Raw genomic sequence first — 21078 nt, 5'->3', positions numbered from 1 at the left:
CTACTACTAAGGTTAGGAACAGAGATGGACATGGTATTTCTGGTTGAGCTTTTTATTCACATTGCTTTTTGTTTAACATTCATTTTTTATATGTGTTTCTCTACAGCAACATGCTGTAAAATCATAACTTTGGAAGAAACAGCAAGATAGTAGATAAAGGCCAGAGAGCTGTGAAAGGCTCCAAGTAGCCCAGGATGAGATCAAGAGAGGGATCTGATCAGTTGATTCTGCCATGTCGTGAGTAAGCCAGCACTATATTGAAACATGAAAGTTTCATGGCCCACATAATTGTTTATAAAGAAAACAAAGTATTGGAGACCTAAACAGCAGTGGGAGAAAAGTCATGCAGGAGGTGGCAGTGGTTTGATAAGGGCAACAGAATGTAAAGTTTCACAGTCACTAGAAATGAGTGGAGAGCTAAGTGTCCTTCTGAGGTAGGATGCCCCATACTTAGCTGGGATGATAGAGATAACAGTCAAAGATGTTGGCATGGCAGATAAGGTGCACACCATTGTGAATTCAGGTTCAATAGTACGTTTAGAGGAAGAAAGAAAGACCAAATTAATGTCCAGGTATAAACTTCAAGGCACACAGGGCAGGTTATGTGTGGAACACGTATTCTGTGGCAAGTAAATAGCACACTATGTAGAGAGCCTGGTGCTAAGTGTATATTGCTTTTACTTCTAAAAATAGACCCTGCAAAACAGGTACTTTTATCTCTTTTATATTGAGTAGAAATTATAGCTTCAGAGTAACTTACCTGAGAGCCAGAAACGAGCCCAGACTTTTCTGGCTTTATTTGTCTCATCAGAAAAGTAACAAAGGAAGTAGTCAAAGTGAATGGTAGAAAACAAGAAAGTTATGTTCTAGAAGCTAAGTAAAAGAATGACCTTCAATAGAACTGGTCAATGAGCTTGTGCTCTAGTGGCCAGGTAACCGGTAAGTCTGAGAGAAGAACGTCTGCGTGTTGGGGACAGAGGTTCTATGCATATGTGAGCCCATGCAACACTTATGTTCACATGTAGCTACCAAGAGATGATGTTGGTGTCTTGCTCTAGACCTCACTGCCTTATTCCTTTCAGACAGGCTCTCACCAAAACTAGAGTCATCCAATTTTTGGTTACATTGTTGGGACTGCAAGCCCCAGTGATCTGTTTCCCTCAGTCCCCAGTTCTGGTGTTAAAGGTGTATGCAGCCACTCGCAGCCACTCTTGGGCTTGTATGTGTGTGCTGTGGTCCAAGCCAGCTCCTGTTTGAATACCAAGTGTTCTTACCCACTGACAATCTTCACAAGCTTAAGAGAAGAATCATAACGCAGTGGGTCAGAAACATCATACTGGGTGTTCAAAATGATAAGATGTGGGAGAAAACCACAGAAGACTGTTCACAGTGATGGGGATGTGGAAGGAAGGGTAGGTCGAAGTAGAAAACCTAACAGAAAGATTTTAGCGCCAGTTTTGTCGTTGTTGTTTTGTTTGTTTGTTAATGTTTAATGTCCATTGTCTTCTGTGTGTACCCTTTACCCCTTGCACTTGTACATTGCCTGAGATAGTTTCTACAATCCCATCTTGGGGAGTAGGTACCAGACTGGACCCCATGAGAAGAAATGAAACTGGAGCACAGAGGTGAAGGTAATTTATTCAGTGTTGTGCAGCTAGGAAGTAGCAGACTCCACATCCTGAACAGAGTTTGCTTTATAGCCCATAGCATTACATAAAGGGATTTTCTAGTATATATACTTGAAATTGTAATGCTTAATGTAAAACCTACTAACTTCTTACTTCTAAAGATCATAGACTTGCGAATCATTACTAGTAATGTTACCATCCATAACAAGAGACAAAGGACAAAATCTGCTTCTCAAGATTGGATTGTAAGGGGAACTTTTTTTTAAAGTGCCATCCTTCTTTGAGCCTGATACTCTCTGAATAGTACCAACAGATTTATTCTTGTATTTGTTTTTCTCATATGAGCAAACCCCTAGGAATCAAAGCTAAATTAATATTTTAAAAGGTATTGATGAATTTTTCTTGATAACCTAACTTTACGTGTTAAAATGGCCATGGATAACATCCTGAATGTTTGTGATCTTCAGCACTGAGCATATCGGGAATTAAGAGGAAAATTATGAACTCATACGTACTTATGATAAGGCGAGAAAACAGGGCTTTTTCCTCCAGTATTTAAGGTTCCACTAAGCTACCTTGACATAGCCAACAGAAGGCATGAATTTGGTAAAATGGACCAGTTTTCTTCCTTATTAATTTCAACTGAAAAAAAAAAAAAACCTCCCAAGTTCTCTTTCAAGTAGGCTTTGGAATTTATGAGCTTACAAAATATTCCTGGACGCTGGGTCCATTTGTCTTAGTCATTCAGCTCCAGGCAACAAGCAAGCTTCATGGTCCCTGAAATTAACCACCAAATTGAAACAAAAGATAATTCTAGAACTGCCATTCAGCATGCTATATCTGTTTTACAGTCTCCATAAACCAAGCCCTTTGAATATAATTACACGACTTGCCTACCTACTACTAAATTGATGGAGACAGCCTAGATTTACTTTTTCCCCTTTAATTTAGGAGCAAAGTAGAGTTCCTTGCAGCACTTTCCAACACAAATTCTACTTTAATACCCTGTCCAAGAGGACCCCACAGATAATTCTGTTTGGGAAATTGTATAATCATGAGTTCCCTCCATCCTCACCTCATTTAAAAGCTGGGTTTATATTAGTTTAGAAAGGTTATCCAAAACTCTGCACGAAAGATCCTGATTAGATCGTATTTTATAAAGTTATTTTGACATACCATTATATGTTCTTTGTACCATGTTTTTTAACCAAAGAACAATTCTGGGAAAGGTTGACAGAAGAACCTAAGAGGTCTGGGGTCAGTGCTAAGACATTTGAAGTAACTGCTCCACCAGCCTTACTGTGTATTTCTGTAACTGTAAATTCAGATGAGAATGTCTTCTCTGGGACAGTAGCACCTCCCCTAATACCTCTTGCCTTATGTCAAGGAATGAGAGCTGTTCTATGGTTGGCAGACATTCATATTACATCTGTAGGTTAATATATTTCTTTTAGAAAGGCTTGATGAAGTCATTGTTTTATAAAAGACTTGATCCATTTGCCCATCAACACAAAAATGCAAGTAAAATTTGCCCTTTAACAGAACTTTTACCTTTAAAAGGGCAATAAGGACTTCCAACATTGGCATATATATATATATATATATATATATATATATATATATATATATATGTATATATATATACATATATATATATGAGCTTTTTATTATTTTTAATCTACTATTAATCTTATAGAATAAATGGAGTCTGTGAAAATTAGGGACCAAATTATTTTGCTTGGGAAGTCTCTGCATATTATTACTTATTTCATATAAAAAACAATTAGTGTCATTGGCATTTAAATTGTATTCAGGTTGAGATGTTCAATGAGGGTCACAGGACTAAGTGGTGTCTGCTGTGAAGCACTGAGAGTACCGTGAGACTGAAGTAGCAGTGACTGGCAGAACTGGGACCTTCCATCACAGGAGACACAGTGTGTGAGTAGTAGTGAACACTTCCAGGAGGCGGCAAGAAACTAGGTCTTCATGAAACTTTATTTTACGAGAGGTAGACTGGAAGTACAAAAGAAGGAAAGAACATTTGAGATTAATCCCACATACTAATGTTCGGTAAAAGCAATGTATATGTTACTAAGCTAAGCCAAACTCAATTTACCTTATATCTTACCCAAGGAAGTGGTCTTGCTAAGAGAGTTAAAAACCATAGTTAAAAATTGAATAGAAGCCATTTAATCTACTTGAGGAAAAAATTATTATTGAACATTTTTAGCATATGAGAATATTGATGGTTGTGGTATATTAACAGATTTATTATAATAAATCTTTCTGCCAAGGAAGATTTTTGTGAGTTTAAAAGAACTGAAATCATGCCTCCCTCCACCCCCTGTGTGTGTGTGTGTACAGTGTGTGTTGTGTCTTTGACTGTCTGTCTGCTGTGTCTGTGTCTACAATTCAAATTAATTTCCCTATAAGTTAGTTTAATAAATGGGGCTTTATTGCTTAGCTATTCCTAAGTTGTTAGATAGATTTTAGAATAAACATAGCCCAAGCAAAGGTAAACTATTTTTACAAGTCTGTCTGGGACTAGAGAGATGGCTTGGTGGTGAAGACTGCTTCCGGCTCTTTCAGAGAACCCTAGTGCAGGTCTCAGAACCCATATTGGGTTGGGTAGCTCACAACTTCTTATAACTACAGCTCCAGAGGGATTTGATTCTCTCTTCTGGCCTGCAGTTACCACACACACAAATAAAATTTAAAACTTTAAATTAAATTTTTAAAAAGATCTTAAAAGAACATGTTTGTTTACTCAGCTGTATGTGCATATATTTATCTGTCATTTATTTCTAGATATTTCCTTCTTTATAAGTTATATATGTATTATATATAAGAAGTAGCTGCTGAAGTCTTTTAAAGGGCCTTTTTAGTGGAGAGAGTATTAACATTTTTAACTGCCAACACATGGGCTGAAGTCTACAATTATCAAATTAATTCCCGTTGACATCTAAGCTATTGTTATACTTTATGTATGTATAAAAAACTGTTCTTAATTTTCTTGCGTTATCACTTTTTATTTGCTTTCCTCTTTCTCCCTCGGTCCCTTCCTTGTTTTCTCCTGATTGTGTTCTAACAGCGACTGTCTGCACTGGTGAGGCTTTCTATCAAGTTTCCCTCTCAACCATTTTCTAAACCGTATAGCATAAAATGAGCTAACACGTGCTTGTATTAAGGCTCTATCAAGTGGAACTAATGGGAAGGCAACATCAGTGGAGCTGGACTGGTCTCTGCTCTCCAGAGTCTGTGACTCAAAAGGCAGTTGACTTCATGTGCTGCGGTTGACAGCGTCTTCTCAGACTGTTTGAATAAATCTGGGTATTAATATCCTTCCTGTCTATTTAGAAAGAATTATGATTTTATCTGTCGCAGGAGATGGCGTTATTTCCTGACTTAACAGCACAATATTAATGGACCCCAACTTCTGAGTAAGGTCCCATGTTTACACAATATGATTTCACTTAACGAATATGTGTCCATCTCCCCCAAAGCAAGACACTGGGCTACACATAGATAACCAAGAAACATCTATTAGTTACAAGACCCTATCCAACAATAAGAGGAAAAAGATGGATTGTGCCAAATGATTGTGCTATTTCCCAGAACTTCTCTAGAAAACCTGTGTGGCCTTCCTAAGGGAAGTGTGGAGTGACCTTCACACACCTTCACCAAGCACCCCGTTACTTTATTTTCATCTTACTGTCTCTGTATTAGACAGATGGGATGGATGGCAGGCCCCACATTGAAGTGTAAAGAAACTGAACACCCGATAAGTAACGTCAGCGTGATTACCAAGTGTGTCACTACAGTGCCTGGCGAATGCTATGCGCACTGCAAGTAGTTCTGAGTGTCTACTAACAGTTTCACACAACAGTCTGCAGCATCCACTAAGAGCCTCAGTTCATGCCCTTTGAGCTAGCACTGTCCTTTTTAACAATTATAAGAATTATGAGTATTGATAACAGAAAAGAAAAGGAATATGTAAGTGTGCCTCTATGTGTGGAGCATGAGGGGGGTGAAGAGTGCAGTTTAGCAAACTGAAGAGAACACAGCCTTTACTGGTGTTACAGTAACAGTAACAGAACAGTCAGGACTTAACCCCTAGATTTCTGTCTGGAGTCAGATGGGGAGAGCTTGGGCTCATTCATTGAAACAGGAACCCTGCATTTGGAAAAACCACAGGGTTAGATTTAGACAGACTGAATTTTGAGGTGCCTTAGGGGCATTCAGTTGGAGTCCAGTAAGAACATACAAAAAACCTTCTGAGAGATGAAGACTTATGTCCTAGAGACTATGTGCTGGATAATATTGTCACAGGGAAAGGCCACAGTCTTATAATTACAGTATAAGTAAGGGTTCTCAAAAGAAGAAAGTCAACTGAACAGGTGTAAGTCAAAAGACGAAAATGACTGTAGAATTAGGGAATGGTAAGAAGAGTAAAAGGGGACACTCAGGAAGTTTGTGATTCTGCTGAAAGTTGTGGCACAGGATGTTGACAGGGTGGAGAGAACAGGGGTACTTGGTTTAAGTACTACAATTTACTTGAAGACATATATAGTGCTTATCATTGTGTGAAGGAGTAGAATTGAGCTGGAACCTGATAAAAGTGAGAGGAGTTTCCCTGCCTTAAAATACAGGTCAAATTCCAACTTGGAGAGGCCACTTTAGCTGAAAAAATGAAATTTTTGTCAGATTCATTATAATGCCTGCAAATAACTGAAGGTGGATTTCGTATTAGCAGTGGTCAACAATGTCATCTTTAAAGTGAGCACAGCAGATAGTTCTGTTTTATCACATACCATGTGTCTCTCTTTCTGTAACGACTGTAAGAAACTGGGAGGGACATTACCTAACATCGTGTCCAAGTATCATTCCAAGGAAACCATGGCATAGAAGCAACATGACTTACGCCTAGGAGATTCAGTCCAAATTCATAGGCGTACATAATTTAGCAAGCCAGATAGGTTAATTATAATTGACATAAAAAGAAGTTGGTGCCTCTATACTCTTAATTTTATTGAAATTATTTCTAAAGTCTTTTTAATAATACAACCAATCTTAACCAAGGTGTGTTAGTTACTTTTCTCATTGCCATGATAAAACACGTGGTCAAAGCAAACTATGAAAACAGTTTTCTGGCTCCAACTTTGAAGTGCAGTCTATGCTAACAGGAAAGAAAGGGCCAGGAAGGCAACTCCAGCTATGTAATCCAGTACGAGACAGATGATCACACCGCATCCACAGTCAAGGAGACATGGGTATTGATGCTCTCTTCACTTTTGCCTTCTTACTCAGCCCAGGACCTCAGCCCAGACCTAGTGTCACCTGTGATCAGATCTGTATGAAAACACCCTCCTGGACCCTGTGTGTCTTTTAGAATCACTAATTCTGTCCACAAATTGATAACTAAGATTAACCATCTCAGGTCCACCCTGTGTCCACCCTTAAAGCTCTTATCCCCATAGACTTAAGGATATCTAACAATGCAAAATACACGCATCCCATCTTGAAAAGCCTCCAAAGTCTTATAATGTTAATAGTTTTAAAAATCCATAGTGAATCTATATCTCAAAGTGATCATTTACCTGAACCCCTTTTTCATATACTTCCAACATGCAATTGGACAGAGTAAACATTCATGGTTTTTAAAGGAGGAATGAGGATATAACAAGGAAATATCAGACAAAAGCAAGCTCAAAACCTGGCAGGGAAAACACCAAATTTTGTTGCTGCTTGGCTGGCTTCTGGCGCTCATAACATCACATGGGCTCCAACACAACATCTGTCTAATTCTGCTGCTGTGACACACGTGGTTTGTCTTGTTACTCCCTCTTCATTGAGTCCAGGCCTTACCCTGGGGGATGGTACCATCCACTTTCAGGCTAAGTCGTCTTTCCTAGTTAAACTTCTTTGGAGATGCTCTCACTGGCATTCCCAGAGCTATGTCCCCTAGGTGACTGTAAACTTGTCAAGTTGACAGTCATCATACACTTGCAGATTCCTGCCTCATCTTTTCTCAGACCTCTTGATGCTCAACTGTAGTGTGTATAAGGAAGCACTGGTCAGAGAGACATCAGCCTCTCACACATCTTCCTGGTCTATCCTGCCGCTCTCTTCTTTCTTTGTGTCACCTGGATTGACATGTAGCATGGACAGTAAATCTTATTTTAACAAGAAGAATGCTTCGAAGGCAGAAGCAGTCTGGAATTACCCTGGAAAATATCCAGCCCAAACCTACACGCATATGCTAGTCTGCCCACAATCCTGTCATAGCGAGTGCTGCATCGTGTCTGGGAGAAAGGATGGAATCATCCGCAGACCAAGGTTCAATGGTAACCCTGTCATTTCCCAGTGTGATGACAGCATACAAGCTTTTCTGCTTCCAATCTGCTTCCTCGGAATTTTGGACAGGAAATGAAGCAATGTTTTTTAATGCTTTTCTGCTTGCAAAGTCCTGTGTTGTTAGCTATGATAATGGAATGTTATCAGAGTTACTAATACAGTATGAAAGCAATGTAAGACCAAGATTTCTTCTGTAGAAATTGTTCTGACGTCCCAGAATTTCCTTTGTGCCCAAGCAGATTTTTCTAGGGTGCAATCACGTCAAGTCTGTGCTCACTGTGTCTATGTACCTGGATGTCATTGTGCCTCTGTATATGGGCACATAGCTATGTGGTGCTAGCTACGAGTGGTGTCATTACTTAGCCCTAATCACTTTTTTTCTAGAGTTTATTTGGCCCTTGAAAAATAGAAGGTGATTTCTTCAGTGCTGCCTCTGGACCAGGCACTTCTCACCTGAAATTCTTTTCCACAAACTCCAGAATGTTCCCACAAAGGATAAATTAGCAAGCTTTTGTAGCTGATACTAGTGGAAATTACATTGCTATAAAAAGCTATCTGTGGTTTGAAGTATCCATCCCACGTACAAAGTAAAATGATGTCAGCAACTTATTGAAAGACATAAAAAATTATGTAAAATGCTATTCAATGTAAACAAAATACAGCTATAAATTTTCCCGAGGTTGTCATTGGGCAGTGTGCTTGTCCTCAGTGGCTAATGTGCCACAAGCTATTTACCAAGTCATGCTGCCTGTCTTGGTGAGTAGAGTAGCAAGGATGCATGACCTTTGGAGATCTGGCTGACTTCTACTTTCTTTGGTATCACTCTAGAGTTGGAAAATGCTTAATTTCCTCAGAGGCAAGTTTCTGTGATGGTTTCCTACCTGCTATCTGCTAGCAGTGCTGTGACCTTGCTTTTAATATTCTGGAACTCACACATGGAAACATGAGTATCCAAGCCATAACAAGGATCAGAGGATGGGGGCCATTGCATCACTTTTGAATTTAAAAGCTCATTATTCAATCATAACTCTTAGCCATGCAGTGGGGAGTATGGCATAATTGCTAGATAAAGGGGTCAGCTAAAGGGTAGGGAAGTAGAGTATTATATCTAGAAAACCCCTATGTCCCCAATTTTCTGGGGATTATTGAATCATTCTAAAGATGAAAACAAACTGAAGATCTGAGCATACAGCCAGTGGTAGAGGGTTTGCCTAGCCCTGGGTTCAGTTCCCCAGACTGATGGGCTGCAGGGAACACAGGTTATATAGAGCATGGAATTCATGCCTGGAATTCCCACTCTAGGGACAGAGGCTGAAAAATGGATTCCCAGGCTCACCTAGACTAGAGTGAGACACTTGTCTTAAAAAATAAATAAATAAATAAATAAATAAATAAATAAATAAATAAATAAATAAATTAGTGAGGTGGCTCAGCAGGTAAGGCATGTGCCAAGTTACCAAGTTCAGTTGCTGGTGCTTATGTGGTGGGAGGATAGGACCAACTTCCAGACACTGTCCACTGACTTAAACTTCTCTCCTCTCCTCTCTTCTCCACTCCTCTCCTCTCTTCTCTCCTCTCCTCTCTCCTCTCTTCTCCTCTCCTCTCCTCTCTCCTCTCTTCTCCTCTCTTCTCTCTTCTCTCCTCCTCTCCTCTCTTCTCCTCCTCTCCTCTCTTCTCCTCCACTCCTCCCTCCCCCTCCCCACTCCCTCCTCCCTCCCCCTCCCCTCTCTCACACACACACACACACAGTATGAGGGAAAGAAAAGTTAAATATATGTAATACAATAGTAAAATGTTCATAAAATACAAATATATGTCAATGTACCTTCCTAATTTTGTGAACTTGTCAGGGTTCCCATTTACCTATGCCTTTAAGTCTTAAATCCCAGTGGGCTCCATCTTTCAGAGCCTCCTCAAGCATACGGAATGGTGGTGAAGTGGAAAGAAGCTGGCAGGATTTGCCATGGCCCTGTGGCAGATCTTTGGGTTTTCTTCCTATAAATGAATGAGTCACCTCAAAGAATGGAAACTTGTTTTCCAGTACAATTTGCCTTGTGCCTTTCCTCAGTGTGGGGATCTGCCTTTGTGGGGACCGCGCTAGCTCTTGATGCATTTGCAATCCTTCCAGGAAACAGCATCCTCCATTCAGCAGCGGATAGTGTGACCAGTGCGGTACAGAAGGCAAGCCAGGCCTTGAATGAGCGAGGGGAACGGTTAGGCCGAGCAGAGGAGAAGACAGAAGACATGAAGAACAGTGCCCAGCAGTTTGCAGAAACTGCACACAAGGTGAGCCAGCAGAGAGCAGGGTCTCCATGTTGGATTATCAGAGGTCATAATATCAAGAAACTGTTCCTATGGTGGGTGAGGAACTCGAGGAACCTTTTTGGCTGTTGTTCCTTTTGGTGAGCAGTTTTCTAGTAACTAGAACCTTGTGGTTTCTCTCCTTGTACCCGTTTTTTTGTGGTCACCATCTTCTTTCTAATGGCTTCATCTCTTTCTCTGACCTTCTGACTTTTAGGTATTTAAGATAACAAAGAAAATCTTTAATTACTGTCCTAAATATCAGGATTCACGTTGAGGTCACAGAAAGAGGGAGAAGTGAGATCACCCCTGACGATACATCCCTGTCATTGACCACAATTGGAAGACTTCTATTGGACTTGAGGCTTCACAGGTGTCCTTTCCACTCTATCCCTTTCTCATTCTAAGTGTCTGTCATTGTATGTCACAAGTTGTTATCTCTTCACCAGACATAAAGCAAGCCCTGGTCTCAAGGCTAGTTTCCCCTCTGATACTGGCAGGGTGTCGATTCAAAACCTCTACTCTGGATCTCTAATTTTGAGCAAAAATGGCAGCGAGATTATCTCCTAGAACTCAAAGAACGGTACTTCTCATGTGACTGGATACTCAGCATGCATTTTCATACTTTTGCTGAGAACTGCCTTTCAGAAGGGAAAAGTACTATTTACTGGCAGCTCCTATCTAAGGCAGTCATAAACCAAAGGAAAGAGGAGGTCTACTGGTCAGCTGATAAGGAAGATGTATTACTGTGCTTATACTTCAGATCAAAGAGTAGTTAGTTTCTAGCTGAATTTAAGTTTCTTGGAACCATTTCTACTGGTGACATATTGGCCTGTCAGGCTCATGATCTGGACCTGCAGATAGTTTTTAGTTGATCTTCAAGGGAGAACAATTCAATTAGCCTCAATAGAATACTCTACTTCTGTTGAGGAAATAAGAATGGGCAACCAAGAAAACATTCCCGGGGCCAGAAGATGCTTCTCCTGGGCTCATAAGAAAGCACTCCAGGAGACTGGCTCCCAGCAGATGCTTCCTCTACCTTTCTTTCCTCTGTGATTCCCTTTACACAGAACTATTTAAGTATCTCAGTGACTCTATCACAACAGGGTCTTAGTGCACTGCTGATTCTGAAACCTAGGTAGAGTTCCTTGAAGGAGAATTAACCAAGTCTGTCTGAGGAAGCCAGCAGACAAGCTGTCATCAGGACTTCACAGTTAGAAGTTGTGACAGTAAACCCAGATGCATGTTCCCCACGGCTTTGGTACAAGGAAATGATGGTGTGGAAATTCGAGAGTCCATGCCCAGATGCACTGATACACAAAGCAACTTGAAGTTTTTAAATGGGAAAAAGACAGTGGACATCTAAATAAAACCCCTTAGTGTTGAGTTAGGAAAGAGAAAACCAAAAGAGGTAATACTACAGCTGTCTTAAAGTCTGCAAAGGCCGGGTGGCCCAGCCATTATCTCTTTTGCCTTCCCACAGTGGTGTACTGAGAAAGCTCTGCTAAAACAGTTGCAGCTAATGATTAAACCACAAACCATGTTACCAAGGAAGCTGTGAAATTATTCTTCCTAATGTGGGGTAGACAATACCTGGATGTCATCCACATAGGCGTCCCTCTCACGAGGGTTGTACAAACATCCAAGTTCTTGGCCATTGCCACTATTTCCCTGACGCTGTGGCCAAGTTTGCTGAATGGTTGGGAAATAACATGGTATAGTAGTTAACTTCTTATGTCTGAGCCCAGCTCTGTCATTTCCCATCTGGGTGACCTGGGACAAATGCTAAATTTCTCAAAGCCCATGTTTTCTTATCAGTTAAACAAAGGCAATTGATTAATAACAACACCTATTTCCTTGGGTGCTAAGGGAAGCATGCCCATAAATCTAAATTGTTTATGGTTTATTTCAATAAACATAGCTTCTGCTGAGCCTGTCCCATTTGGTGACATAACAGGCTCAGTAATGAGGCTGAGGAATTATTACAGATGACTGAGAATCTTCAAAACAGCAATTTTAAAAAGAATGCAGAGGAATATTGTATGATCCAAATTCGAAAGGAAAGGGAGTGGGAAGCTTACAGTATGTGAACAGAGAGCTGTCTTAGAACAGCCTATGGACCAGAAATTGAGGAGGCCATCAAATAAATGCAAAGGGGTCTCCAGCTTTGGTGAGTGCAGGGCTGGTTGGTCCTAGTAGAGATGGAGTAGGCAAGAGAAGTTGGCATTTTAACTGGTTTCCCCTTCAGTAGGTGTTCCCAGGGGAGAGAAGTCCCTGGGTGAGTGTTTACTAGGGAGTGTAAGACAGCCTTAGAGCTAGGCAGACAGTTTTTTAAAATTGGGATACCTCAGAGGTATTTGTAGTGAGCAAGCCGACCTCTTTAGATAAGGTATGGCTGCTTTTCTAGGGGTTAGAACTGTGGATTTGACGATAGGTTTACCATGAAGATGTCATTTCACTGGCCAAGTCCCAGGCAGGCCTGCTAGTGAGAAGAAGATTCTGAGGTAGAACCAGGCCTTCTCCTCATCCCCGCACTCCCCCAGACATGTGTGGCCTGTTGACTCATATAGAGTGGGCTGTGTTTACAAGAGAAAGACACAGTACACATGGCAGAGAACAATCATCCCAGGTGACAGTTCCTCTGAGGACAACCACGTCTGATGGAAATTGTGCCCTGTCTTTCCAGATTATAGTAAAAAAACTATCTTTTGTCTTATTTTTCCCAGTACACCTACCTACAATGACCCAGGTACAAAAGTAAACAGGTCTCTTTTGTACAAGCACATCCTCTTGCTGTGTGGGTGCCAGTCCCCTCTAGAACAAAGATAGGGAAAATGCTTCTCTCCAGGCCCAGCATGGCCCTCACCCCATTTCTGGTTATCCTGTCATGAGGAAGTATTTATTGTTCCTTCCTGAGCTGTGGGTTTGGCACAGTTCCAGCCATCAGGAACGAGCACTGCACAGCACAGCACAAGCAGCCTCACTCACTTTCCCCTGCCCCCAAAAGCCCAAGGTTGTAGTGTGCTCCAGGTTTTGACAGCCCACCATGACTGGTGAGTCAGCAGGCAAGAACATTACCCACACGAGCATCCTCAAATGGCATTTCTCACAGCAAAGAGAGTTGATCTGGACTCTTCTATACCAGGGTGGAGAAGATGTCAACAGGCATTACCCTCTCTGGGAAAAGCACTCCCCCATCTCCTCTCTCAGTCTGTTTCTCTGTCTCTCTGGTTTGTTCTGTTGCAGTCGCTCAGTTTGGGCCTTTAGGCTAAAAGAAAAGGGACTCTCCTCTGGAAGCACAGCCATAGTATCATTTATGATTTTTATTATCATTATGTAGAATAGATTACAAAGCATTAGTAGGGGGTTTCTGTGAAATATCCAGTAAATAAACCAGGGGGACTCTAAGGGAGGAGCTCTAGCGCCTGAGGTAATCTGTGACAGTTTTACAGGAACGGGAAACAATAGGCAAGCATTGACTTTGAAGCACCTGAACAGGAAACAATGGGCAAGCATTGACTTTGGAGTGCAGCAAAACTGTATAACCTGGTTCCCTAATTTTGTTTAGTGCTCTTTCTGCTCTTAAATCTGAAGTCCTTCGTTCCTAGGTACTCTCATAAACCAGGGTATTACCAGTTTTTGCTAGCTGCTGTTAGTCTGTTCAGGCTACTTAAAGTAAATAAACAAATTTTTAAAACCTGGTAGTTGATTAAACAATGAATTCATTTCTCACACAGAAGTCCAAGGTCAAGATGCTAGATTCCATGCCCCATGAAGGCTGTTTCCTGATTCACTTACGATGACCTCTGAGAGTATCATAATGAAAAGGGAAAGAGTCTCTGATTCATTCTGAGGACTCTGCACCTCCTGATTCAGTCACCTTCCATGCCTGCCTCCTAATGCTATCTCAGGGCAGTTAGGTTTCTGCCCCTGGGTTTAGAGAAGATACAAATGTTTGGACTATAATAAGACCTAAGTAGCAAATTGTCCTAACCAATTTTACTTCTGCAAAGCACAGGTGGCCATGGCCCAGGGTCTAGCTTGAGCAGCAATACAATCATTCCTGAAGACTAGTGGCTATGTGTGAACTGGCACAAGCCTATTTAGTGGAAAGTTAATAGCTCAATGAATACCAAGACAGTAGGGGTGATCAAATATTTATGGTTGGAATTCATTACACACAACACTTAACAGCTCTGTGTTTATTTGATGGACCTCCTTGGTAAATAATAAATGAAAACTGGAGGCAGAACAAAAACATAGGCCCTGCAGTAAAGTGTCCAGAATGTGGCTGAAGACTGGGCCAAGTCTGAGGCAGAGCCCTACCTCTCACTTCACTGCAACCATCACTAAAGGCTTTTTAATGTAATGAGTTATTAGGCATCAGCACAGTTGTTGACCACCCACACACACACACACACAAACACACACCCAGTATCACTCAGTGTAGCAAAATGAGTGTACTCAAAACAAATTCTGCATCTGACAGTTGACTAACCATCAGCGTCAGCCAGCAGGAGATCTGAAGAGATCTTCACTGGCTCTACCATACAAAAAGGTATCAAGACTTTCAGCTAAGGTTTTTCTTAGTCTAACCAGGACAATGGCTAGCCATCCTCTATCAGATGAGGCAATGTTGATGCTGTTTTCCTAGTGGGAGCTCAGGGTTCTAACCTTTCTCTTGCAGCCACCAATAAAATGACATTTATGACTACTTGGAGCTTTGCTAGAAAGATAGATTATTAGCATGTTCCAGGATGAGCCAAAGCACTAGTAGTAGGAAGTCAGTGTCTATCCCCGTTTATCCCTATGCAGGAATATAATTTAATTGCCAGGAACTTTGGATCTGATTGAAAGTCCAGGATGGATAATGTATAGATTATTTTAAACTGTCTCTATACACGCTGTCGAGTTTTCACACTTCATGGGATATCATCAAGCATTAACATCTCGGGTGGGAGTGTTGCTTCCTGACATATCAAGTGACTTGGGAATCCCAGCTGTCTCAGGGATGAGTCACTTGTCCTCTCTGTGCATTTTGTTTTCATCGATCCTTCTGTGGAAGAAAGAACACCTCACAGCATCCTCTGCCAGCAGGCACATGTACCAACAAAACTGATGGTAAGGAAGAGGCAAAGGGCAGTGTCCTGTGACCTATTGGTGATAGTATTACACGTCTACAAGGAGCCACTGTGGACAAGAATATGGTTGGCACCAAGCATAAGATCTCTCATCCTGGATGTGGGAAGGCAAAGTAGAGAGAGCTGCCTATTAATAAGGTTTCTTTCTTTCTTTTTTTTTCATCCCTCTCCCTCTCTCTCCTTAGCTTGCCATGAAGCACAAATGTTGAGAAACTGCCTATCCTTGTGAACCTCTAAAGAAAGTGGAGGAGTTTGGTCAGCAGTTATTCCAAGACTTCCAGACGGCTTCTTCTTCGGTTTTGCTGTTTGTTGGTTGGTTTGTTTGTTTGTTTGTTTTCCCAACATAAGGACATTGAAGGGTATGGTTTTTCATCATGAGATGTTAATATGAATGAAAGGCGGCAGTGTTGTGTGCACACATTTCCCTATCTTGCTAAGGAATGCTGCAATAGCATCAACTTCATTTTTATTTTTTTTCCATTGTGTGTGTGTGTGAGTGCGAGTCTGTGTGTTATCTGTGTGTGTGCACATGTTCCTTTTGAAGGAAAATTGTTTTTGTAGTTCAAATATAAAATTCAGACCAAATAATAAGCCAGGTATAAATTAGCAAAATGTATTTTTTTTTCTCTCTTTCTCTGAAACTAAGCAACAAAATAGTTCAATATGGTGGCATCAGATGATGGTGCTGGATACAAATAAAAGCTGAGCAGTGTTTTTACTCACTCTCCTAGTCCTCTTAATTTAAAGAGCAAAATTAAAATTCATTATCCTGAGATGCAAGTCTGTACTGTAGAAAACACATGGATGTATCAGGGGAATTGGATTTTGTCTTTTTATGTTAATCTTTTTGCGTGAACCATCAAGAGCATTCACAAAACAAATCAGAATCTCAAATAGAAATCTACTCTCTGGGCTGATGCATAAACATTTCTGCGCTTTCCTTCTCGTCTGATTAGTTGAAATTATCATATGAAGGATAAAAATTTTAATGTAAAGACCTACTGTAAAGCCTATTTAAAAATCTTTGTGCATTTATGGATATTTCTTTTGTTGTCATTGTCCTAAATTATCATAGCTGGAAAGAGAGAGGGGGGACTTATATTTCTAACAATAAATAATGTATCTAGGGTCAATGAGGTGGCTCAGTGAATGAAGATGCTTATAGCATAAACCTGATGACTAGATTCCACAGATTTGACCTCTGACCTCCACACATGTGTCCTAGCATACATATGCCCAGCATATAAAACACACAAATAACATAATAATGAATTAAGTCAAATAAAAATAAATGATTTGTCTAGATAAAAGGATGCAAATTATAGTATGGAAAGATGCTACTGTATTTTTTTTCTCTTTTTTAACAAAACTATACCCAATTTTAGAGGCACTCTCACAAGACCCTTGAGAAAGAACTTTTAGTTTCTTGGTATCTTGGTTTTGGAGGTTCCGGTATTGTTGTGGTTTTTAGTTTCTTTTGTGTTGTTTAACATGTACTTCTTGACAGATTGCATACTGTCTGTTTCAACTTGCCTGATCTGATACAGACAGCATGGCTACAAGCCTTTACCTTGCTGTCATATTGAAGAGTCTCTTCCAGGCCTTTGGATTGTGTGTTGCTCAAGGTAATACTGCACTTAACTGTGGAGACTTTGTTTTCTCAAGGGTTAAAAGCTAAACATTAAAAATAAAAAATGCTTGTTCCTCATAAAGCAATGAGGCGAGCTATATATGCCAGATACTGCAGTGCATGGAGTTTTCAGATGCCTGGGGTCTTCAGAACCCTTTCCTTCTTTGCTCTCCACTGAGTCACCTGTTTACTTGTGACGTAGTCTCTAATGCAGCAACATGAGATGACTTTAGATTATTAATGCTGATTTAAATAGCTTAAGTTCTCCTAATAACGCATCCCCTGAGAAAGCACATTTCTATGGAATAGCATAGGTATAATGTCAGGAAGAGGATGGGATTTGCTGCAAAAAAGTGTAAGAATCCTCTTGGGTAGATTATCCAGGTGAAGAACATACTGTAAAATGTACATAGAGGATTATGAATGTTTACTATACCTTACATTTTTCTTTAGGTGTCTTATAATTTTTTTTTTTAAAAAAGTCAGGAACCTGCCATCTGCTGACTAGTGGAACTGTCTGATTCGTAAAAAATAAGAATAAAAAGAAAAAGCGCCCAAAGAACACTCCAAATTGGTCTCATTTGCAGACTTTATCTCAGAAAACATGAATATTTGTCTTCTAGAACTGGGTTCTAGTTTCAGAGAGTTAATATACAGAGTTGAGAGAAATAGTCTAACTTCCCCGCACAAGTCAACAATAAAATTGCTTGTTAGATACCTGACAACCAACTTTGGGGCATCTGTTTCTGAACAGGCAGAAGCATACTGTGAAAGCGGAGTCTTCCCCTTTTAGTTGTTTTCTATGAATGTAAGTGCCCTGTACCTGCCCTCTTTCCATTCTCTCTCTTGATCACTTTTGGCCTAAATCTTGTTGGAAATAGTCTGAACTAAAAGAAAAGCCCACCTGGAGCTCTGCTAGCTTCCTCTACTGATCAATCAGCATCTAGGCCATCACCATGACCTTGGTCTGTGATCCATCTTGCTTGTCTTCCACCAAACACATGGACTATAACAGCAATTGCTGCCCCTTTTCAGCTGTCCAGCCTCTTGCAGAGAAACCCCTGATGACACATGTGAAATCCATTGCAATCCTTTTGTAGAAGGTGTTGCAATATAAAACGCTATTACAGTGTAACTGGCATGAATTTGCTAAGAGGACTCCTGTCATAAGGGACCAAGTCATTTGGTTGAGCTTGCTAGAAGACGTACAGTGTTGATTTTATTTCTGCACTTCATTATGAATTTTGGAAATGCGGTCTTTCTCTGAAGGACTTTGTGAATTGTATTGCATAAAATTATAATGCATAAAAATTATAATGCATTAAAAAGGGAACTTGCCAGCATTTCCACTTCTTCCTGGAATGTTGCCATAGTGTTCTTCACTAGTATGATTAGCTATCTATGTCCAGGCTCTATGCAGTTATTCAGGTTGATGTTTCATTTTAAAGAATGTACTTGTAAAATGTAACAAGACCAGTAGCTAACTTTTTTTAAGGTCTGGTAGAAGTAATATTATGTGTTAGACTTAAAATTATAGTGAAATCTGTTTTATACTATTGTGACTAGCAAAGATTATGCATTTATGTAGAAACAGTTACAGAGTGCCCTATATAAGAGATACTAGTTAAGATAGGTTTCACTCCTAATTATCAGAATTGTGATGCTGCTAATGTGTGTTGTTCTTGGTTTTTCAGAAATTCTCTATGATACTGAGTACAGTACCATTTTTGTTTCATTCAGAGACAAGTTAACAACTGTTCTGTTGGTTCACTCTTATAGCAACTTGGATTTTGTCATTAAATATTTTAACTCTCTGGTGAATGTTTGTTCCTCTCCTTTATTTATGAAACATACGAAATACCAACCAGCAGGTAAACACCATGACACTTCTTACACTTGGGGACAAACCTTATATCCCCACAGGAGACCTCAGGATGGAGGCCAAAAGATGATGAAATTATGGGAAAACTTGAAGTTTAAAAGAAACATATCATGGAGACAAAAGAGCTAAGCACAATGTAGAGCATGCCCATATTAAGCAACTATTGCATTTTTGGTTCTTTTCTGTGAATGAAGCAGTTATGTTGACCACTGTGTTCACTCTTACTGGTATCCAGTGATACGTGTTCTGTTTACAGGTTTGTTTCAATCATCAGTATGCCCAATCATTGAGTAGACCAGCGTCATGCCCTGTTAAATTGTAAGGTAGACTGGATCACAATGTGTTCAGTTGTTGGCATGTTTCTGTCAGCAAAGCAAATGCCACCCCATTGGCTTTCAAGAGAAGCGACCTGAGTAATGTTAGCAGCCGAATGGCTATCTCTGGAGGGTACACACCATGAAGCAGGCAGACTCAGAGGCAGGTGGGTCTCCCCTAACCCAAGATGAAACAATAGCGAGAGTTTGGTTCAATGAGAACCGAGGTAATTGTGCACTTCAAAGATACCTGCTCTTCTGAACAAATTTACAACCCATCTGGTTGATCTACAGAGATTATCATCCTGTGAGAAGGATTTTAATTGTTATCAGTTATGCATTTACCAACTCCAATTTTGAGAGAATGAATATGACAAGTTGATAAGGTCACTTCATCTGGAGAGAGTACTTCCACAACAGTAACACTGAATATGCCTCCAATGGGCCCTTCCCAGCAAGAAACAAAAACAAACACTTACATGGCATGGATAGAAACTCATGCCTAACTGGACAGCACTCCTCTCCCGTGTGGAATTTGGACTTATACATGTAGAACAGGAACTTATGTGTGAAAGGTAGAGGTTACCAGGAGGAGAGCAGGCGAAAGCAATAGGAAGAAAGAGAGATACAGCATACTTTCACGTGCAATCTGGATTCATCACATGTGTATATAGAGAGCAAGGGGGCCAGAAGGCAATGGACTGAACAGGAGCACAGTGTAATGAAATTCACGAAAACATCATGAAGCTCCTCATTTTATGTAACTTCAGCTTTAAAACCTGCCTGTACCCACAGGCAAGGTTCAGTTCACTGCTCGGAATGTGATTGCTAAATCCTCAGCCAGGTAAGACACCAAAAGAAGGGTGTCCTTCGGTTCTCATTAGAAATCCGGAAATCGTATCTGTGTTCCACGACTTGACAAATAGCCAGTGCAATCTTTGTGTCTCTGGCTCATAATTCTGGGGGATCCCTTGGGTGATCGTGCAGACACATTGCCTTTGCGTTCCAGTTATGTAACAATACACCACCCATGATACAAAACTGCCCACTTTATGGCCAAAAGTGAAAATTACAGTAAAATATTTGGGTTCCACAAGTACTCTTAAGAGTGTACCCCTAGTAACCTGAAGCTCCCCTACTACGCCCACCTCTTAAAGGTTTAGCTTTCAAATGACAGGCCAGTTCTTTACAGGTTGAACTTTTGAAAACATTAAAAAAAAAATCCAAGCCATAGCAACATGTAATTGTTTTATGAAGTCAAACCTTCCTGATGCAGAAGTTATCTTCAAACCTTCATCAAAGTCTAATCTGTCCAAAGTCTTTTTACTATTTCTTCTTTATCTCTTCTTCAGCTCAGCCTGTCTAAGGGGCACATGTCAGAAAAGTGTGGATTTACCCAGGGTTACAGCCAGCCTTTACCCTGACTGTCATAGCCAGTTCTAATGTTATTCCAATGTTTACTTTTACTTTTAGATTTGCTGTTTTGCTATCCCTGGTTATCTTGCTTTTGTTAATTAATTAATTCATTGATTCGTTCTACAGGCCCCAGATGGTGGGGCAGCTGGTTTTCCCAGATGCTTACTAGATTTAAACTAGCAAATAAAAGCTGCCAAGAATGTTCAGTATAAAGTGTATTTATACTGAATTACCAGTAGGTGTAGTTTTTTTTTTTTACATTGATTCTCATATTTTCACATTTGAGCCTCATCTGGAGCCTCTGTATTTCCCAAATCCTATTTTCACTGCCCACTTCCTCCTTATTCTTTGGGAGATATGAACAAATGTCTGTATACTCCAGACTGGGAACTAAGCCCAGACCAAAATAAGG

The 21078-nt window shown here is 40.3% G+C and overlaps 1 protein-coding gene across 11 annotated transcripts in view; it reads left to right on the top strand.

Annotated features, from left to right (window-relative positions):
• Stxbp6 (syntaxin binding protein 6) overlaps positions 1–18875 on the top strand; it is a 226996-nt gene extending 208121 nt beyond the window's left edge. For 10 of the 11 annotated variants that reach the window (XM_087553803.1, XM_087553801.1, XM_087553796.1 and 7 more), the window contains 2 exons: positions 10111–10268; positions 15610–18875. In XM_087553803.1, coding sequence (XP_087409929.1) covers positions 10111–10268; positions 15610–15633 — 182 coding nt within the window. In that variant the 3' untranslated portion in view covers positions 15634–18875. 11 annotated transcript variants of the gene reach the window in all.
• The last annotated feature ends 2203 nt before the right edge of the window (positions 18876–21078 follow it).

The sequence above is a fragment of the Rattus norvegicus genome, chromosome 6 (assembly GCF_021556685.1).
Source record: "Rattus norvegicus strain SHRSP/BbbUtx chromosome 6, alternate assembly SHRSP_T2T, whole genome shotgun sequence".
NCBI classification, from domain to species: Eukaryota; Metazoa; Chordata; class Mammalia; order Rodentia; family Muridae; genus Rattus; species Rattus norvegicus.
This window is presented reverse-complemented; position numbering and strand designations above follow the sequence as displayed.